We start from the raw sequence: 17,411 nt of genomic DNA, 5'->3' as shown, positions 1-17,411 counted from the left end.
GGTTGTAGCTATAAGATTTCTTTGTGCACAAAAAACTATAAACATAATAAATTCTTACAAAGATGGTGTTTTAAACATACGTATGCCCCTATTTTGCTTTCTACTGTTGTAATAAGTACTATGACCAAAAGCAACTTGGGGAAAAAGAATTTATTTCAGCTTACACCTTACAGTCCATCATGAAGGGAAGTAAGTTCAGGTACTCAAGGCAGGAACCTTGAATGAGGTTCAATGACAGGAGCTGAATCAGAGGCCACAGGGGTACTGCTTACATGGCTTGCTCTGCCTGCTTTTGTATACAACCCAGGACCACCTTCCAGGAACGGCATCTCCTCCAGAGATCTGGGCCTTCCTACCTGAATCATTAACCATGAAAGTACTCCCCAGACTCACACAGGCTTGTCTAAGGCAGTCTGATAGAGGCATTTCCCAGTTGAGGTCCCTCTTCCTAGAAGACTCTAATCTGTGCCAAGCAGATGAAAAGGGAACCAAAACAGTCTACTTTGGGTGGAGAGATGCATCTGAACAATAGCGTGTATGCTTAGCATGTGATTGGCCCGATTTTAATGCTTTCATTCCAAGCAAACTACTTTAAAGCCAACAACCTTGTATCTGGAATAATATTTTCCTATAACTATGAAATGTAGAGTCTAATTTGTGACTAAGTCCTGAGTTTCTGCTATTCACTCTTTCCGTTTATTTTCAGTACCAGTTATTATATATGGATATATAGTTTAAAGATGGAATAGGTGAAATATGTAAGTTGTTTAAAGTGTGACAGTAGCATTTCTAATAATGATAAACTTGTTATTCCCTTTCCCCTCCCTGCCCCACACCATCCCATATCACAAAGCTAGGAAATTATCTCAAAGTCTAGGACAGAATTCTTTTGGTGAAAATGAAACAGAACTAAAGGCCATAAATGAAAAAGAGATTCTTGGAGAACACTGGCAAGCAGCAAATGAAATTATATGCAGACTGAAACGATTTGAAAAAGGAACGAAAGAGGTGAGTTTTTCATTTCACAGAATATAGAACTCTGTGTAAATATTTTTAAAATAATATAAAAATGTTTTCTCCAGTTGTTTTTAAATATGTTTAATGTAAGCCTAGTGGTGTAAATTTTAAAAGTAATACTTAAGGACTGAAGTTTGGACATAAAACAGATTTTTTACATTTATTTTTATCTTTATCACTAAAAATGATTCTATTTGTGTGTGTGTGTGTGTGAGAGAGAGAGAGAGAGAGAGAGAGAGACAGAGACAGAGACAGAGACAGAGACAGAGACTTCTTATGCCTGAAGATGCTAGAAGGACATTGGATCCCCTGGAGCTAGAGTTAAAGGTGCTTGTGAGCTGCCTGATATGGTTGCTGGAACTTGAACTCATATCCTCTAGAAGAGCAGCAATACTTCTTAAATACTGAGCTGTCTTTCCATGCCCTATCCACAGATATAAGGGAGCCCTAAAAATGAAAGGGGGTGTTGAGGTCCCTTGAGCTGGACTTAGGGGTGGTTATGAGCCATTTGATGTGGGTGCTTGGACCTGAACCCTGGTCCTCTGCAAGAGTAATGTGCTCTTTTAACCACTGAAGTGTCTCTTTAGCTCCTAAATGATTTATAGTTTTAAAACTTAATATACATGGGTGTTCTACCTGCATTTATGTCTGTGCACCATGTACCTGCCTGGTACCCAAGAAGACCAGAAGAGAAGAGTGTGTCAGATTCCCTGGAACTGGAGTTATAGATAGTTGTGAACCATGTGGATGATGGGAATCAAACCTGAGTCATTCTGGGAGAGCAGATACTGCTCTTAACCCTTGAGCCATTTCTCTAGATTCCTCACATGATTTTTAAAGAAGTGTGTGTGTGTGTGCGCGCGTGTGCGCGTGCGTGTGCATGTGCATGCATGCACACATATGCCTGAGGAGGCAAGAATTAGGTGTTAGATCCCCTGAGATGGAGCTACAGATGCCTGTAAGCTGCCCAATGTGGATGCTGGGAAGTGAATTCGGGTTCTCTGGAAGAGCATCAAACTTTCTTAAGCACCGAGTCATCTTTCTAGCCCCCCCCCCACAAATGATTTTTTAGAAAGTAGAAATGGTAACAGAAAAGGCAAGCTTTCTAAAAGATAAAACCAAGAGCTCTAACATCTGAATAATAGCTCAACAAAATTAGAAGAAACAATGTAATTTTGATCCCTCTGCCCCACTCCCATTCACAGGCACAGAATCTTGTGTCTAAATTGCAGGGCTATGGTCAATAGATAATTCCATCATCATGAAAGCATCACCCAAGATTACTTAGATGGTAAGGGTCAAGAAGAGGACATAAATTTAAGAGGTGAGGGCCTAGTGGTTCACAGCACTTGCTGCTTATGCAGAGGACCTGCAGGGGTTCATTTCTTAGCATACATGTGGTGGGTCACAACCATCTGTTAACTCCAGTTCCAGGGGATCCAACACTCGCTTCTGATCTTCACAGGTTCCAGATATGCATATAGTGAATATACACATGTGCAGGTAAACGCTCATATCTGTAGATTCAAAATAAAGCAAACTTTCTAGAATGGGGGTGGGATGGAGCACATATAAGACTGCTGCTGACTGAAACAGTATACTGTTTGATAGTAAGTGGGTTGTTTAGTTGGTTGGTTGGTTGGGGTTTGGTTTTTTTGGGGTTTTTTGTTTTTTTTTTTGTTTTTTGTTTTTAGAAGCAAGGTTTCACTGTGTATTCCTTGTTGTCCTGGAACTCACTCTGTAGACCAGGTTAGCATTGAATTCCCAGAGATCTGCCTGCCTCTGCCTTCTGAGTGCATTAGGTGTACATTACACCTAATATTTTTATTGAGGTGTAAGTCATATATAAATACATACATAGAGTATGTGTCGGGGGGGGGGTGGGAGGCGTGTGGCCACACTCATGTGCATGTGTTCATGTATATCCTATTCTCCACGTCTTGTCCTGGAAACCTGACTGGGGTGACACTGCAATAAAGAAATGACAGACACTGAAGTACAGACAGACGCACGTACAGAAAAGTTGAGATTGGGTGGCCTGTGCTTCCTCCGATGCTGCCACCTACTCAGCAGCCTGCCAGCTCCTGGCAGAACACAGGAGGAAGTGGTAACCACTCTCAGTGGGAAGCCTTAGGTTGCAGTCATCCTGGAGGAAGAAGCTACAGTTGCTAGTTCTTACATACTGGTCCATTGTTAGTAAACACTCATACTGGGGCCGGAAGAAGGCCTTGTACATTCCTCTGAGCCTCACTGGGGATTACTCTGCCACTCCCGTGAGTTTAAGGCATTGGGGTCCTTGACATAGCTGTGCCCATGTCAACAGTACACATTCACTCAGGACTTTTCACACATTGTTGGATACAGTGGTACACGTATGTGTGAGAAGACTGTGGAAGTCAGGGGAGTCTTTGGCTTTCCACCTTCTGTTTGAAACTGTTTCCCATTGGCTTGGAACTTCCCCACATATACCAGGATAGCTGGCTTAAAAGCTTCCAGGGATCTGCTGGGCTCCACCTCTTGTCTCACCATCGCTGGGATTACAGGTGTGTACCACCAGGCCTAGATTTGTGTGTGGTTTCTGGGGATCTGGATTCAAATCGACATGTTTTTCAAAGCAGGTACTTTACTGACTGGGCCACCAACAGCTTGAGATGTAATTTTCTTCCTATTCACTTGTTACCTAATTCAGGAGTTTTTAGTGAAATACATTATTCATTCTTTTTCATTGTAATTTTAAATATATATTTTTTCCATATCAAACTTTCTTTACTTTTTTGAGATCAGGTCTTACTTTGTAGCCCTTGCTGGCCTAGAACTTGATGTATAGATTAGGCTGGCCTCATACTTGTAACAATCTTCCAGCCTTTGTCTCCTGTGTACTGGAATTATAGGCATGAATGCCATGCCCTGGCTCCATTTCAGTCATCTTTAAATGCACAGTAAGGTGATATTAAGGACACCTCATAATGCTGTACAACCATGTTCCCTGACCCTTGTCTCTAGAACTTCTGCTGTTTATTTGTTTGAATCACGGTGGTATGCTGGCTGACCTGGAATGCATAGGCCAAGTTGGCCTAGTACATGAGCAGGTTTTTTGCCTCTGCTTTCTGAGTGCCGGGATTCAAAGCTTGTGCCTCACTGCCCGGCTATGTTACAGAGTCTTACAGAGAATCTGAATTTTAGAAGAAGCTGATACTTAAAAGAGATGACTTTTAACGTCTATAAAGCTGTAGGACTGGCAGAGCCATATTTTTTGGGGGGGGGTCTTTCTTCCACTCTTCTTTATCCCTTTTCCACCTTTCAAACCTCTAACACTCTACCACTAACCCCTAATTTATATATCCCCAGAATTCCAAACATCAAAAATCACACCCCTGCTAAAAAGCAAATCATAGTCAGCTGCTATGGACAATCTAAAGCAGTCCTGTATCTCATACCTGGGATTAAAACAAAAATGTATCCTATTTCTGTGTTTTAAAGAAACCAAAATGCCAAGAAAAAAAAAAAAGCCCACCTTACAAACAGACTGGTTTGTAAGATTTTCCATACTGTGATGTCTTTATTAATGTATAATATTGAGGTTAACAGTGACGCATGTGTGTATTGTCAGCTGTCCTGGCTAGTTTTATGTCCCCTTGACAGAAACTGAAGTTCTCAGACAAGAGGGAGCCTCAGCTGAAAATGCCTTATAAAGTGGGCCACAGGCAGGCCTGGGGGCACACTCTCAACTAGCAATGATGTGGAAGGGCTCAACTCTTTGTGGGTGGGGTCGCTCCTGGACTGGTTGTCCTAGGTAAGAAAGCAGACTGAACAAGCCATGTGAAGTAATCCAGTAAGCAGCACTTGTCTGTGACTTCCACATCAGCTCCTGCCTTTGGAATCCTGCCTTGTTTGCATTACTGTCCTGACTACTTTGCATCATGAACAGTGATTTTTTGGTCATGGTGTTTAATCACAGCAGTTGTAATAGCTAAGACAACTACTATATTCCCAGAACATAGTCATCGTTCTAAACTCAAACTCTGTGTAACTGTTTAAATTATCTAATATTTGTGCTAATAAAGACATGGGAGGTGTAAACTGAAGTAAAAACAAGCTAGCTCAGTGAGATAGCTTTATTTTCTCAACTATATACAAAATATCTACTTACAAGCTGATTCTACAACTAAACTGCCATCTTTCTAGGAACCTCTTTCTCTCTCTGTCATTCTACTGAGCTACTGTATTTTTCTCTTGAGTTCTCCAAATGCAAGAGGAGAACTTAGCTCTCTTTCCTAGAATTCTGTTTTACCTGTGCCCTGCCAGCTGCTTCAATGTTGTTCTGCAAGCCCAAAGAGAGAATCCCTATCTTTTACCTAGAGCTCCTTCCATAAAATATCCAAGCCAAAAAAGAGGAGAGCTTTCAAAGGTCCAATGACTATAAAAGAAGTCTCTTACTCCTCTCTACACCCTTGACAGGCTGAGCCTGTCACCATCTTGGAGGGGGTACTCCAAGCCAGGCAGTAGGGGCTGACCCATTCACCTTTACAGAGGGGTAGCTCAAGACTATCCAGCTGCCTTTCCCTTGGGTCAGAGAGCAAGGACCACAGGAACTCTCCCAAGCAGCTTGCCTTAAACTAGTCAGGGACTTTCTGTTCTTTAGCATTCCTGTCTATGGAGGCTCTTAGAGGCACACCCAAACTGCGGCTCTTTATAAAGCACCTAACTGCACCTGACAAATGCAGTTATCTATTTAGGTTTCCATGGTTTGCCAACAATTAGATTTCTATGTGTCATAAAATATCCTGTAACAAGTCTGTGCCCATTAAATAACTCCTAGCTCTTTAATCTGCTTCCACTGGTAGCCAATGTTCAAAGGACAAAACTTATAACAAAATACATACATTAAGGAGAGCTTAAATTTTAAATAAAAGTATGAACTGGTTTATTACTTGCTTCACTTATTATAAAGAATCTCCCACCAGTCATCGTGGTGTACACCTGTAATCCCAGCATTGAGGTGGAGGCAAGAGACAGGAGTTCAAGGCTATATAGTAAATTTGAGGCTAGCCTAGGGTACATGAGATCTGTGATGTGTTTACAGGCATCAGAGGTGAGTAAGCCTACCAATGTTAGAGTCCCATGGTGTGTGCATGGTGGTCAGAGGACAGCTGTATAGAGCCAGTTCTTTCCTTTACCTTTATGTGAGCTCGGCTCATCAGATTTGATTGACTCTCTACTCACTGAGCTGTCTCATTGGCCTGTATTGGAGTTTTTTCATTCACAGCCATCAGGAAAAACAAACTAGATTCTAGAGTGAAGTGCCCCCCCCCTTTCTTAATTCTTTTTAATCCTGCTTCACTGCTCCACTGTGTTGCAGCCTTTGGTGTTATTCTCCTGTCCAAAGCCATTCTAATCCCTTGGTGTGACCTACTTTCTCTCATTAGAACCTTTATAATCCTTATCCCTAGCATTTTTTATTTTATTTTATTACTATTATTCTCTGATATATGATATCTTAACCAAAGTTTCCCCTCCCTTTACTCCTCCCAGACCCTTCCTCTCTCAACATTTTAAAGTTCATGTTGATGTACCTTTTACGGGATTATATCTTAGGTAGTCAGTTTTGGAGTTAATGTTCTCAAACCTGCATAGGTTATTCGCCTGTCTCTGTAGCTTTGAAATTTTGTTTAGCCTTTATTTCTTATTCCATTGCTGCCTGTTATTGTGGGTTTACTCCTTTTAGAAAACTGATCTTGGACTGGAGATCTGGCTCAGTGGTTAAGAGCACTGACTGCTCTTCCAGAGGTCCTAAGTTCAAATCCCAGCAACCACATGGTGGCTCACAACCATCTGTAAAGGGATCTGATGACCTCGTCTCGTGTGTCTGAAGACAGCTACAGTGTACTTACATATAATAAATAAATCTTTAAAAAGAAAAAAGAAAAAGAAAAAAGAAAATGATCTTTAACAGTTGGTGATGGTGTGTGTCTTTAGTCCCAGCACTGGGGAGGCAGAGGCAGGTGGATCTGAGTTCCAGGCTACCCTGGTCTACAAAGCAACTTCCAGGACAGCCAGAGTTATACAGAGAAAGCCTGTCTTAAAAATGGAACAATGGGGGTTGGGGATTTAGCTCAGTGGCAGAGCGCTTGCCTAGCAAGCGCAAGGCCCTGGGTTTGGTCCCCAGCTCCGAAAAAAAAGAAAAAAAAAAATGGAACAATGGTGGTGGTGGCAGCAGCAGCAGTAGTAGTAGTAGTAGTAGTAGTAGTAGTAGTAGTAGGGGGTTGGGGATTTAGCTCAGTGGTAGAGCGTTTGCCTAGCAAACTCAAGGCCCTGGGTTCGGTCCCCAGCTCCGAAAAAAAAAAAAAAGTAGTAGTAGTAGTAGTAGTAGTAGTAGTAGTAGTAGTAGTAGTAGTAGTAGTATAAGTCAAAAGAAAGGAAGAAAACTAATCTTTAATAAGTTTTGTAGAGGACCAAAGTAAAACTACTTAATGCATTGTTATTGGAAACTACTCTTTTGCAGTGTTCTTTGGGATGAATTTGTTGATAAATATTATGTATAATAAATATTATGTATTAGATATTATAATACCACAGTTAAAAACATTGGCATGTAAAAGTAATTTATAGGATTTCTTATACCTTCAGATTTTATTATAAAAGATGTACAGAGATAAATAAAACAAAAAAGAAAAGGCACAGTGGTACTCATCTTTAACTCCCTCTGGAGGCAGAAACAGGGGTTTCTGTGTGTTTGAGGCCAGCTTGGTTTATCTAGCAAGTTGTAAATCAACCAGGGCTACACAATGAAACACTGTCTCAAAAATAAATAAATAAATAGGACATTGAGTCATGCATACATGAATAACTCCAGCCAGTAATGTGCATACTGTCTGTTCTTCACATGCTTTGACTGTGTCGTGAGAAAAGGAAGATTCTGCAGTGCACTTTCAATAGTATTTTCTTTTATTACAATGAAATAGAGTAATTTTCCTACGTTTAAGAGCTAAGTATGTTTCCTGTCCAGTGGACTGTTTGTCTCCTCTGCTTACCTGCCCATGCCATTGTTGATTTTTTCCTTAGGTAGGTGTTTTTCTAGTGCTTTTTAAGAGTTACTCTGTGCTCTAGTACATGCTTTGCATATGCTTTCCCGTTCTGGGCTGCCATTGGTTTTACTTCTTGCTCTTTGCCTCCTAAGTCCATTCTCCTTCACTGTCCTTGGTCTGTAGGAGATCTTTCAGAGATATTTTGTGTATTAATTTTTCCTTTTGTGATGTATTATTGTGTACTATTTAGAAAGGACTTCTACCCCTTGAGAATTCTTTTTATGATGGATGTACTTTCTTTTTTTATGTCTGTCTCTGTCTCTGTCTGTCTGTCTGTCTGTCTCTCTCTCTGTGTGTGTGTATGTGTGTGTAAACTAGTCTTCTTCTACCATATGTGTCCTGGGGATCACACTTAGGTTGTCAAGCTTGTCAGCAAGCATCTTTATCAACCTAGCTATCTCCCTGAGTCTATATAATTTCATTTAACATTATAAAAATATTTGGTTCACTTTTACTTTACTGTTGTAAAACTGTCATTTGGCTACATTAATTTCCCACATAGCTTCTCAGGTATCCTAATATCATTTATTAAGTAAATGATTATTCCTCCTAATGTAAATTATTTCTTTTACTATAAGTGTTATATAATCAATCAAAAATTTTATATTAAGGAAATGTAAGGTATATTATAAGGAAATTATTATACTGAAATTATTTACTTGCTATTTCTTGCATTGTAGCAACAAGAAGATAGCAGTGAACATTGTATGGATAATACCCCGTCTATGAAAGTAAACATACAGACCAATTCGAAACGTCTATGTGGGGATAGGATTGGAGGTACCAGAGCAGAAGATAAGGATACAAACCAGACTAGACAGCTTCACAGCTCTAAGCCCAGTGGAATCATGTCTAAAGCTTGTGCAAATGAAAACCAACCAAAGACTCTGATAAAGGACACAAATCCAGTTAATCCTCTCTATAGAGCGAAAGGGCAAGATAAGATTTTACCCAAAACCACTCCAAGCTGTGCTCAAAACCTAAACGAAGAAAAAACTTTTGACCAAAGGGATTCTGTTTCTCAATCCAGGTATAGTTTAATGATCATAGTGCTTGCTTAGTCAATAAGTATTTATTGTGTGCCATGTTGTTAAGCACTGTGGACACAGGAAGGATTAAAGATGGTATTGGGAGGAACCTAACGTAAGTTAGGTTTTCTTCATTTCGTTTCCTTTTTTTCAAATGTATTTAACCTTTTACAATTTCATGTGTATAAAATGTACTTTATCATATTTCCCCTTCAGAATAATCTTTTCCTCTTGCCAATCCCGTTCTTCTTCCTAATAAGTCCCCTTCCTACTTCCATGGCTTTAGTGCTTGTGTATCTGGATGCCTTTAATTAGGGTTGCTTGTCATGAGCTTGAATGTGAGAGGGGAAAAAATTGGGATAGGATCTACTACATCCCAGGCTGGCTATGTGTCTGAGGATGACCTTGAAATTTTGATCTTCCTACCTCTATTTCCCAAGTGCTGGTATCTGAGGCAAGGATAACCACACCCAGTTTTTTGCAGTGCTGGAAATTAAACCCATGACATGCTGATGCTGGTTAAGTACTCTATCAACTGAGCTATATCCCCAGCTCTAAAGTTAAAAAAAAAAATGACCAATGAGTTTGGTTGAGGAGTTATAGAGGCTAGTTTATCAAAGGTAAGTTCTCAGGATTTGGGGTTTAATTCACAGGATATAGGGAACCACTAAGGACTTTTTTTTTTTTTTGCCTTATTTTCTTTTTATTTTGAAACAAGATCTCATGAATCACAAATACCAAAAAGCAAAACAAAACAAAAATCTCAACAATCTTTCAACTACCTATGTAGTCCAGGATGACCTTGAACTTATCTTGTGTGTACTACACACCCCCACCCCCGTTTAAATGGGGCTGGTGATCAAAACCAGGGCGTCGTGCATCTTAGGCAAACATTCAACCAATTGAATTACATCCTAAGCTCCTGGAGACTTTAAATGAATGAAATACTTGTGCTAGGTAGTTTTGCATTTACCTAATGAAAGCTAAAGTCACCTGAATGGAGGAAACCTCAATTAAGGAAATACCTCCATAAGATCAAGATATGTGAAAGCCTGTAGGGCATTTTCTTCATTAGGGATTAATGAGGGAGGGTCCCACCCATTGTGGGTGGAGCCATCCCTAGGCTGATGGTCCTGAATTCCATAAGAAAGCAGGCTGAGCAAGCAGTGTGAAGCAATCCAGTATCAGCACCCTCCATGGCCTCCATATCAGCTCCTGCTTCCAGTTACCCACCCTGTCTGAGTTCCTGTCCTGACTTCCTTCAGTGATGGGCAACAACATGGAAGTTGAAGCCAAATAAACCCTTGTCTCCTCAACTTGCTTTTCATCACAGCAATAGAAACCCTAAGACAATAATCAAATTTGAATCTTATAAATTATGCTTACAAAAGAAAGTTTAAATTAAGTCCCTATATTTGAAGTAATAATGGGAGCCTGAACCTGTCAACAATGTTTCAAATACTCATTTGCAAATTTACTGTGGTGAAGGGAATAGTGTGATGAAAATCAATTTGGGTTTGCTTTTGTTTGTTTTCGAAACAGAGTTTCTCTTTGTAGTCCTGCCTGTCCTGGGACTCTATATAGACTAGACCAGCCTAAAATGCAGAGATCCTTTTGACTCTGCCTCCCAAGTGCTGGGATTAAAGGTGCGTGCCACCACCATCCTGCTGGGTTTCCTTTAGTTCCCCTAATTCCACAGGTAGCAAGCAGAATGCAGACATGCAGCTTTCCTTGTGTTTGTCTGACAGCTGCTGTACTTAAGATCCGATTACAGGAAGACTTACCAGGCAGCTGGAGTACATTGTCACTTCCTTTGCAAGGCTTTTTTTTTTTTTTTCAAGTTCAAGGACAGTTTTATTAGAGTTTGAAAGGAAAACAAGTCAGGCAAACTGTAAATCTCAACAGCTGCCAGGGGGAGAGATGGAGTTAGAGGTTGCGAAAGTTGGCATTCCGGGCAGAGAGTTAGTAGGAGCTTTGTGATGGAAGAGGAGGAAGATGTCAAAGAAAGAAAAAGTCCAGAGGTTGGGGCTTTTTTTTGACCATTGTCAAAAAAAAAAGAAGGAATAAAAGAAAGTAAAAAAAAAAAAAAAAAAAAAAAGGAAAAAAGAGAGTTTATGCTTTTGACAGTACTCAGAAAATTAGGAGGCTTAGGAGTGTGGCAAGGGTCTGTCTCCAAGACCATTCTCAAGGTAATTTTAATCTTATTTCTCATGGGTAGGAGACTGACCTCAATGCCCAGATGTGTTTTAGGGCTAGCTTTCCTGTCCTCTGTTCTAGATCTTAAAGGAGACACCCACACACATTCATATTCATATTCATATTCTCTCTCTGTCTCTGTCTGTCTGTCTCTCTCTCTGTCTCTCTGTCTCTGTCTCTCTGTCTCTCTCTCCCTCTCTCTCTCTGTCTCTCTGTCTCTGTCTCTCTGTCTCTCTCTCCCTCTCTCTGTCTCTCTCTTTCTCTCTCTCCCTCTCTCTCTCTCTTTCTCCTCCCCCTCCCTTGGATTGGCCCTGTTTTTATTAGAGTAGAGGCAGAAGTGAAGAATTAAAAAATTAATAATAAGCCGCCTAACTACCCAAAAAGAAGAAGTGGGGTCTGTGAGAGCTTGAACTTTTCACCCTCCCTGCTGCACAATGGTTCCAGAACATTCTTGCATGAAAAGTTCCTGAATAGAAAACTTAAAATAAAATGTATAAAGGGGCCACAATATAAAAAGAACCCTGGGTAACAAAAATCTGTAGTGTTTTTAAGTATTTGTCTTCTGTCTTCTTTTTGCTTTCTGAGTTCCCCAAAGAGTCTATTGGGTCTTGTGAGTTCTTGGGGGCTTAACCCTACTTTTTCAGGGATAAAAAGCCAAGCTTGTTGATGTAGTAAGTCTTAAAATAAATAAAATTATAAAAAGAACCTTCTGTCATTTCAACAAAATTCCTTACAACAAAATTCTAGGCAATTAACTTTCAAAGGGAAAAGATTTATTTTGTCTCCTGCTTCTGAAAGTTAAAGTCTGAAATGGTGGGCTAGGTACCCTTTGATTTAGGGTCTCTAGCAAGGGCAGCACAGCATGGCAGGTGCATCTGTTGGAGCAAACCACCTACCTCATGATCCAAGAAACAAAAGAAATAGGACAAGCTAGAGTTACACAGTCGCCTTCAAGGATGTATGCCTGGTGACCTTAAAACCTTCAAGAGGGCCCCACCCCTGAAGGATCTCAAAATCTCCCGGTACTGCCCAGGGCTTGAGTAATGGGCTTTTGAGGGGCATTTGATGTTCAGATTATAGCAATAGGTTTTGGATCCAGCTCCATCTGCCTGTTGGACATTGAGAATCACATAACTGTTTAAAATGTCCCCCACATCATAGAACCTTTACTTCTAGTAACATAGTATCCACTTTCTTTCAGTGACCATGTCCTTAAACATCTGACCCATACTGTCAAAAATAGAAAACAGCAGGTACCAGAAACAGGTATGTTTTAAACTGTTTGTTTGTTCATAAGAAAATAAGTAGTGGATGGCTAAAACTCAAGTGTAAATTGGTACACCTGCCCTATATAACTCTGGCACACCCACCCTTAGCACTACTTACTCATAGCCAGAATCTTTCTCTTTACCCACTAATATGACTGGATATGTAGTACTGAGAGAAAAATGTATGAAAATCTGAGACTTAATAAATCTTACACATTTCAGAACCTTTTCATTAAACAAAAAAATCTTATGGATTTTTTTCAGATCCATTTACCTTGTGTTTAGACATAATAGATAAAGAAGTTGGTTTTCAAGAAACTGACAACTGTTCCAGAATGTTAAAATATAGATGCCCAGGTAAATATTCTTAGTAATAATTTTATAATTGAATCTGTATCTGCTATTAGTTAACTAGAATTTATAACACTTCTGCCTTAGTGATTTAACTTCATGTCCTTTGAATAAATGACAACCTGAATCTTGAATGAAAGCATTCAAGTTAGTGTTCTCTATTTTGCTTTAGGTCATACCCACATGAGTAAGTGTAATTGTATGTCTATTATTTATTGTTTTGTTTTTATCATAACACATCTATAACTTTAAATGTGCAAGATAAGTATGCTTTCAGAGAGTAGAGAAGTATTTACTCTGTATTATGCTCTAAACAGGTATTAAGTATGCCATACATAATTTTATATTTATAATTTACTAATGTTCATAATGTACCATGCCCTACTACTGATTTTTTTCTATAAAGTCTCATTGTACTGACCCCAGCCTTTCTCTTCACAAACCTACCATTTCTTTATTTTTCATGCTCACTTTTTAATGACCCTGCTTTATAGAAAAAAAATTGAGGTTACTCCATGTTCAGTTCAGAACATCACTATTCTATTTTGGATGATAACATGCATCTGTTACTCTGAAGCTGATGTATAACCATAATATGAATCCCATATCCTGTTTCTTCTGTCTCACATAAATTGTAAATTGTAAACTCCGTTCTGCAGTCCCTTCCTTTAAATCATCACACCTGTATTCCAGAGCTGGGAGGTGGTGGTAAACACCTTTAAGCCCAGCACTTGGCAGGCAGAGGTAGGCATCTCTCTGAGTCTAAGGCCAACCTGGTCTACAGAGTGAGTTTCAGGACAACCAGGGCTACACAGAGAAACCCTGTCTCAAAAAACTAAGAAAACTGAGAAGTGGGTAGAGTGCAGACTGACACAGGGATGGTTAGAGCCTAGGAACTCCAGTCTAGTTTAGGCAGTGTGTAGTTACTTCCTCATCTCTCAAACATACAAACAAGCAAGCAGACAAAGCCAGTGTCAGTTACAGTTCAACTGCTGTGAAAAGACACCATGACCAAAACAACTCTTATGAAAAAAAAAATCATTTAATTGGTGGCTTGCTGACAGTTTCAGAGATATAGTCCATTATCATTATGATGGGAGGAGCAGGACAGCATGCAGGCAGGTGCTGGAGCAGTATTGAGAGTTACATTCTGATCTGTAGGCCAAAAGAGAGACTCTGGACTTTCGAAACCTCAAAGCCCCCTTCCACCAAGTGACACACTTTCTCCAATAAGGGCACACCTACTCCAACAGTGCCACACCTCTTAATCCTTTTCTGGTTGTGCCATTCCCTGTGACTAAGTGTTCAAATATAGGAGCATGTGGGGGCCATTCTTATTCAAACCATTAATATGAAAAATGTGGTTTAAACTCATTTCTTTTTCTCTGATTTTGAGACAGGCTATCACACTGTAACCCAGTCTGGCCTGGAACCTACTATATAGCCTAGGCTAGCCTGAGATTCAGCTGTGAGCCACCACTCCTAGATTAACATAATATTTCAGGGCTAAAAATGTGGACTCCTTGGTTTAAGTTGTTCATGTCTAATAGATGCTAATTATCGGTGTACTTTCCTTATAAATGCCACAGTATTTATAGTGCCATGTTGAATTCATTGTGAAATATCTAGATAAGAAGTTTGGGTTGATACATCCATTTGTCCTACTTGAACCATGCTTATTTTTTCTCATCTTAAAAAAAGTACTTGGTACTATTTGTTTTCCCTTTAAATATTCATCTGCTCTACCTTTCTTTTTTTAAGATAGAGGGTGAGAGGCCGGGAGGGAGGGGAGCCTTCCTTGCATGTATGCCTGTAAATCACTTGTGTGCCTGGTGCCTAAGAGGGGCAGCCAAAGTGTCAATTACCCCAGAACTGCAGTTACAGACTGTTGTGAGCTGTCATGTTAGTGCTGGGAATTGAACCCAGATCCTCTGAAAGAGCAGTTAATGCTCTCAACCACTAAGCCATCTCTCCAGCCGTGAGAGAGATCTTTAAAGATAGGTTTTGATTGTGTAGCCCTAGCTGACTTCAGACCTCAAATTTGCCCTGAATTTTCAGCAATCTTCCTGCCTCTGCTCTCTAAGGGCTGGGATTATCAGCATGTGTGAGCATGCCAGAGCATTCTTCTGGTTTTTATTGTTGACTCTTCTGATTCCTTCTCTCTCAGTACAGTTGCTCCCTTAATCCTCTAAAACCTAGCACTTGTCCTCTTGTCCACTATCACACTCATTCTTGCCGTTTCTGAGGATTGAACCCAGGACCTCACACATACTAGACAAGTATCCACGATTGCTGTGATCTTTGTCCCTCCTTTCTTGACATTCTACTTATTTTTATATGTTAAAGTTAGGTAAAGGCTCTCTTTCCCTCTAAATCCAGCTAATTAATTTAGTTCTTTTTGTCATTCCACTGAACTTTAAACTTTAGTTTACCTGGAGCCTTTTCCCCTTAAAACTCATTCATTATTAACTCATTATTTTTTTATTTAGGTTATTGACATGGGGTTTTACTTTATAGCTCTGTTATCAGTGGCCAGGGTTAGAGTCAGATGTTTTTAGGTTAATGACCTGTTATCTAAAGCATTGAAAATAAGGGCTCACATAAATATGCAAGAGTAACAGGTGGCTTTATTATGAGCCAATCAATAGTATAGATTAGAGAGGAATACCCTGTAAAGATTGGCAGTGGACTACACTAGTTAAGAGTACTTCAGGGCTCCAACTATCTTTGGAGCTCAAGAAAAGGAGTTTAGTTGGTAAAGGTAAAGCATGGGCACTTCTCTCTCTCCTCATAATGCATCTAATTTTAATCATGTGGTCACTCAACTATGCATAGGCATAGGGTGGTAAATAAGGAATTCTTCCTAAAAGTTTATTTGAGAACAGTTTGTTAGTGCATAGCAGTCAAAGCTGGATTGTCCTTTCTATTCCTCATATTCAGATACACTGGGAATATATTTGAATAGAAACTCTTTACACTTAGGGCAATGGTTAAGAGCCATACTGCTCTTGAAGAGGACCTGAGTTTAATTTCCAACATTTACTGCTCACAACTACTTGTAATTGTAGCACTAGCAGATCTGGCACTCTATTCTGGCTTCTATAGCTGTCTTAGTTACTGTCCTACTGTTGTGATGAGACAATGTGGCCAAAGCAACTTAGAAAATATTTACTTGGGGCCTTGCTTACAGTGGGGACAGGGTGGGGGGGAGACAGAGAGACAGAGACAGACAGACAGACAGAGAACAGAGTCAGAGACAGAGACAGAGAGAGACAGAGACAGAGACAGAAAGAAAGAGAGAAACTGGGCCTGGCATGGGCTTTTGTAACCTCCAAAGTCCACCCCCAGTGACCCCAAGGCTGCACCTCCTAATCCTTCCTAAACAGTGTACACACACACATACACTTAAAAAATAAGGGGCTGAAGATTTGGCTCAGCAGCTAAGAACATTGGCTACTTTTTTAGAGGGCCCATGTTCAATCCCTAGCACCCACATGGATGTTCCCAATCATCTATAACTCTAATTCTAGGGGATCTAACATCCTCTTCTGACTCTGTTGGGTACAACATGTCATTGGCACACAGATATACATGCAGGCAAATCAGCCCCCCTCTCCTCCCAGTACCCCCTCACACATATCTTTCCCCCCATTCCACCATTCCACCTCCTCTTCTCCTTTATGAAGGGGAGCCCCCATGGTTGTTAGTTGCTCCAGTACACACAAATACACACACACACACACACACACACACACACACACACACACACACACACACACACTCTGCAAAACTAGGTGCTTCCTCTTCCACTGAGGCCAGACAAAGTGGACATACATGGGGATGGGATCCATAGGCAGGCAATCAACAGACTAAGGGACATCCCCTGTTCTAGTTTTGGGGGGACCTGCATGTACACCAAGTTGCTCATACACTACATATGTGCAGGGAGCCTAGGTCCAGCCTGTGCTTGATCTTTGGTTAGTGATACAGGCTCTGGGAACTCCCAAGGGTCCAGGTTAATTGACTCTATTGGTCTTCCTGTGGGGTCTCTGCCCTCTTCCGGTCCCTCAGTCCTTCTCTCAACTCTTCCATAGGACTCCCCGAGTTCCATCTAATGTTTGGCTATGGGTCTCTGCATATTTTTCTATTGGCTGCTGGGTGGTGCAGGCTCCTGTCTACAAACATAACTGAGTATCATTAATAGTGCCAGGGATTGGTTCTTGCCTATAGGATGGGTCTCAATTTGGGGTAGTCATTGGTTGGCCATTCCCTCCGTCTCTGCTCTCTTTGACCCTGCACTTCTTGTAGGCAGGACACATTTCAGATTGAAGGTCTCATAGGTAGGTTGCTGTCCTTATCCCTCCTCTGGGAGCCCTGCCTAGCTAGAGGGAGTAGACACTTCTGGATCCATATCCCCCATTGCTAGGAGTCTCAGCTAGAGTCGTCCTCATACACCCCCTGGGAAC

General features: G+C 40.6%; 1 protein-coding gene across 1 annotated transcript in view; it reads left to right on the top strand.

Annotated features, from left to right (window-relative positions):
* The window catches only part of Terb1 (telomere repeat binding bouquet formation protein 1), a 53,527-nt gene that overhangs the window by 21,270 nt on the left and 14,846 nt on the right, over positions 1–17,411 (top strand). The window contains exons 11-14 of the mRNA XM_032887981.1: positions 854–1,008; positions 8,783–9,132; positions 12,528–12,592; positions 12,859–12,951. Of these exons, the coding sequence (XP_032743872.1) occupies positions 854–1,008; positions 8,783–9,132; positions 12,528–12,592; positions 12,859–12,951 (663 nt within the window). The remainder of the gene's footprint in view (positions 1–853; positions 1,009–8,782; positions 9,133–12,527; positions 12,593–12,858; positions 12,952–17,411) is intronic.

Source organism: Rattus rattus, chromosome 17, assembly GCF_011064425.1.
Source record: "Rattus rattus isolate New Zealand chromosome 17, Rrattus_CSIRO_v1, whole genome shotgun sequence".
In the NCBI taxonomy this organism is placed as follows: domain Eukaryota; kingdom Metazoa; phylum Chordata; class Mammalia; order Rodentia; family Muridae; genus Rattus; species Rattus rattus.
This window is presented reverse-complemented; position numbering and strand designations above follow the sequence as displayed.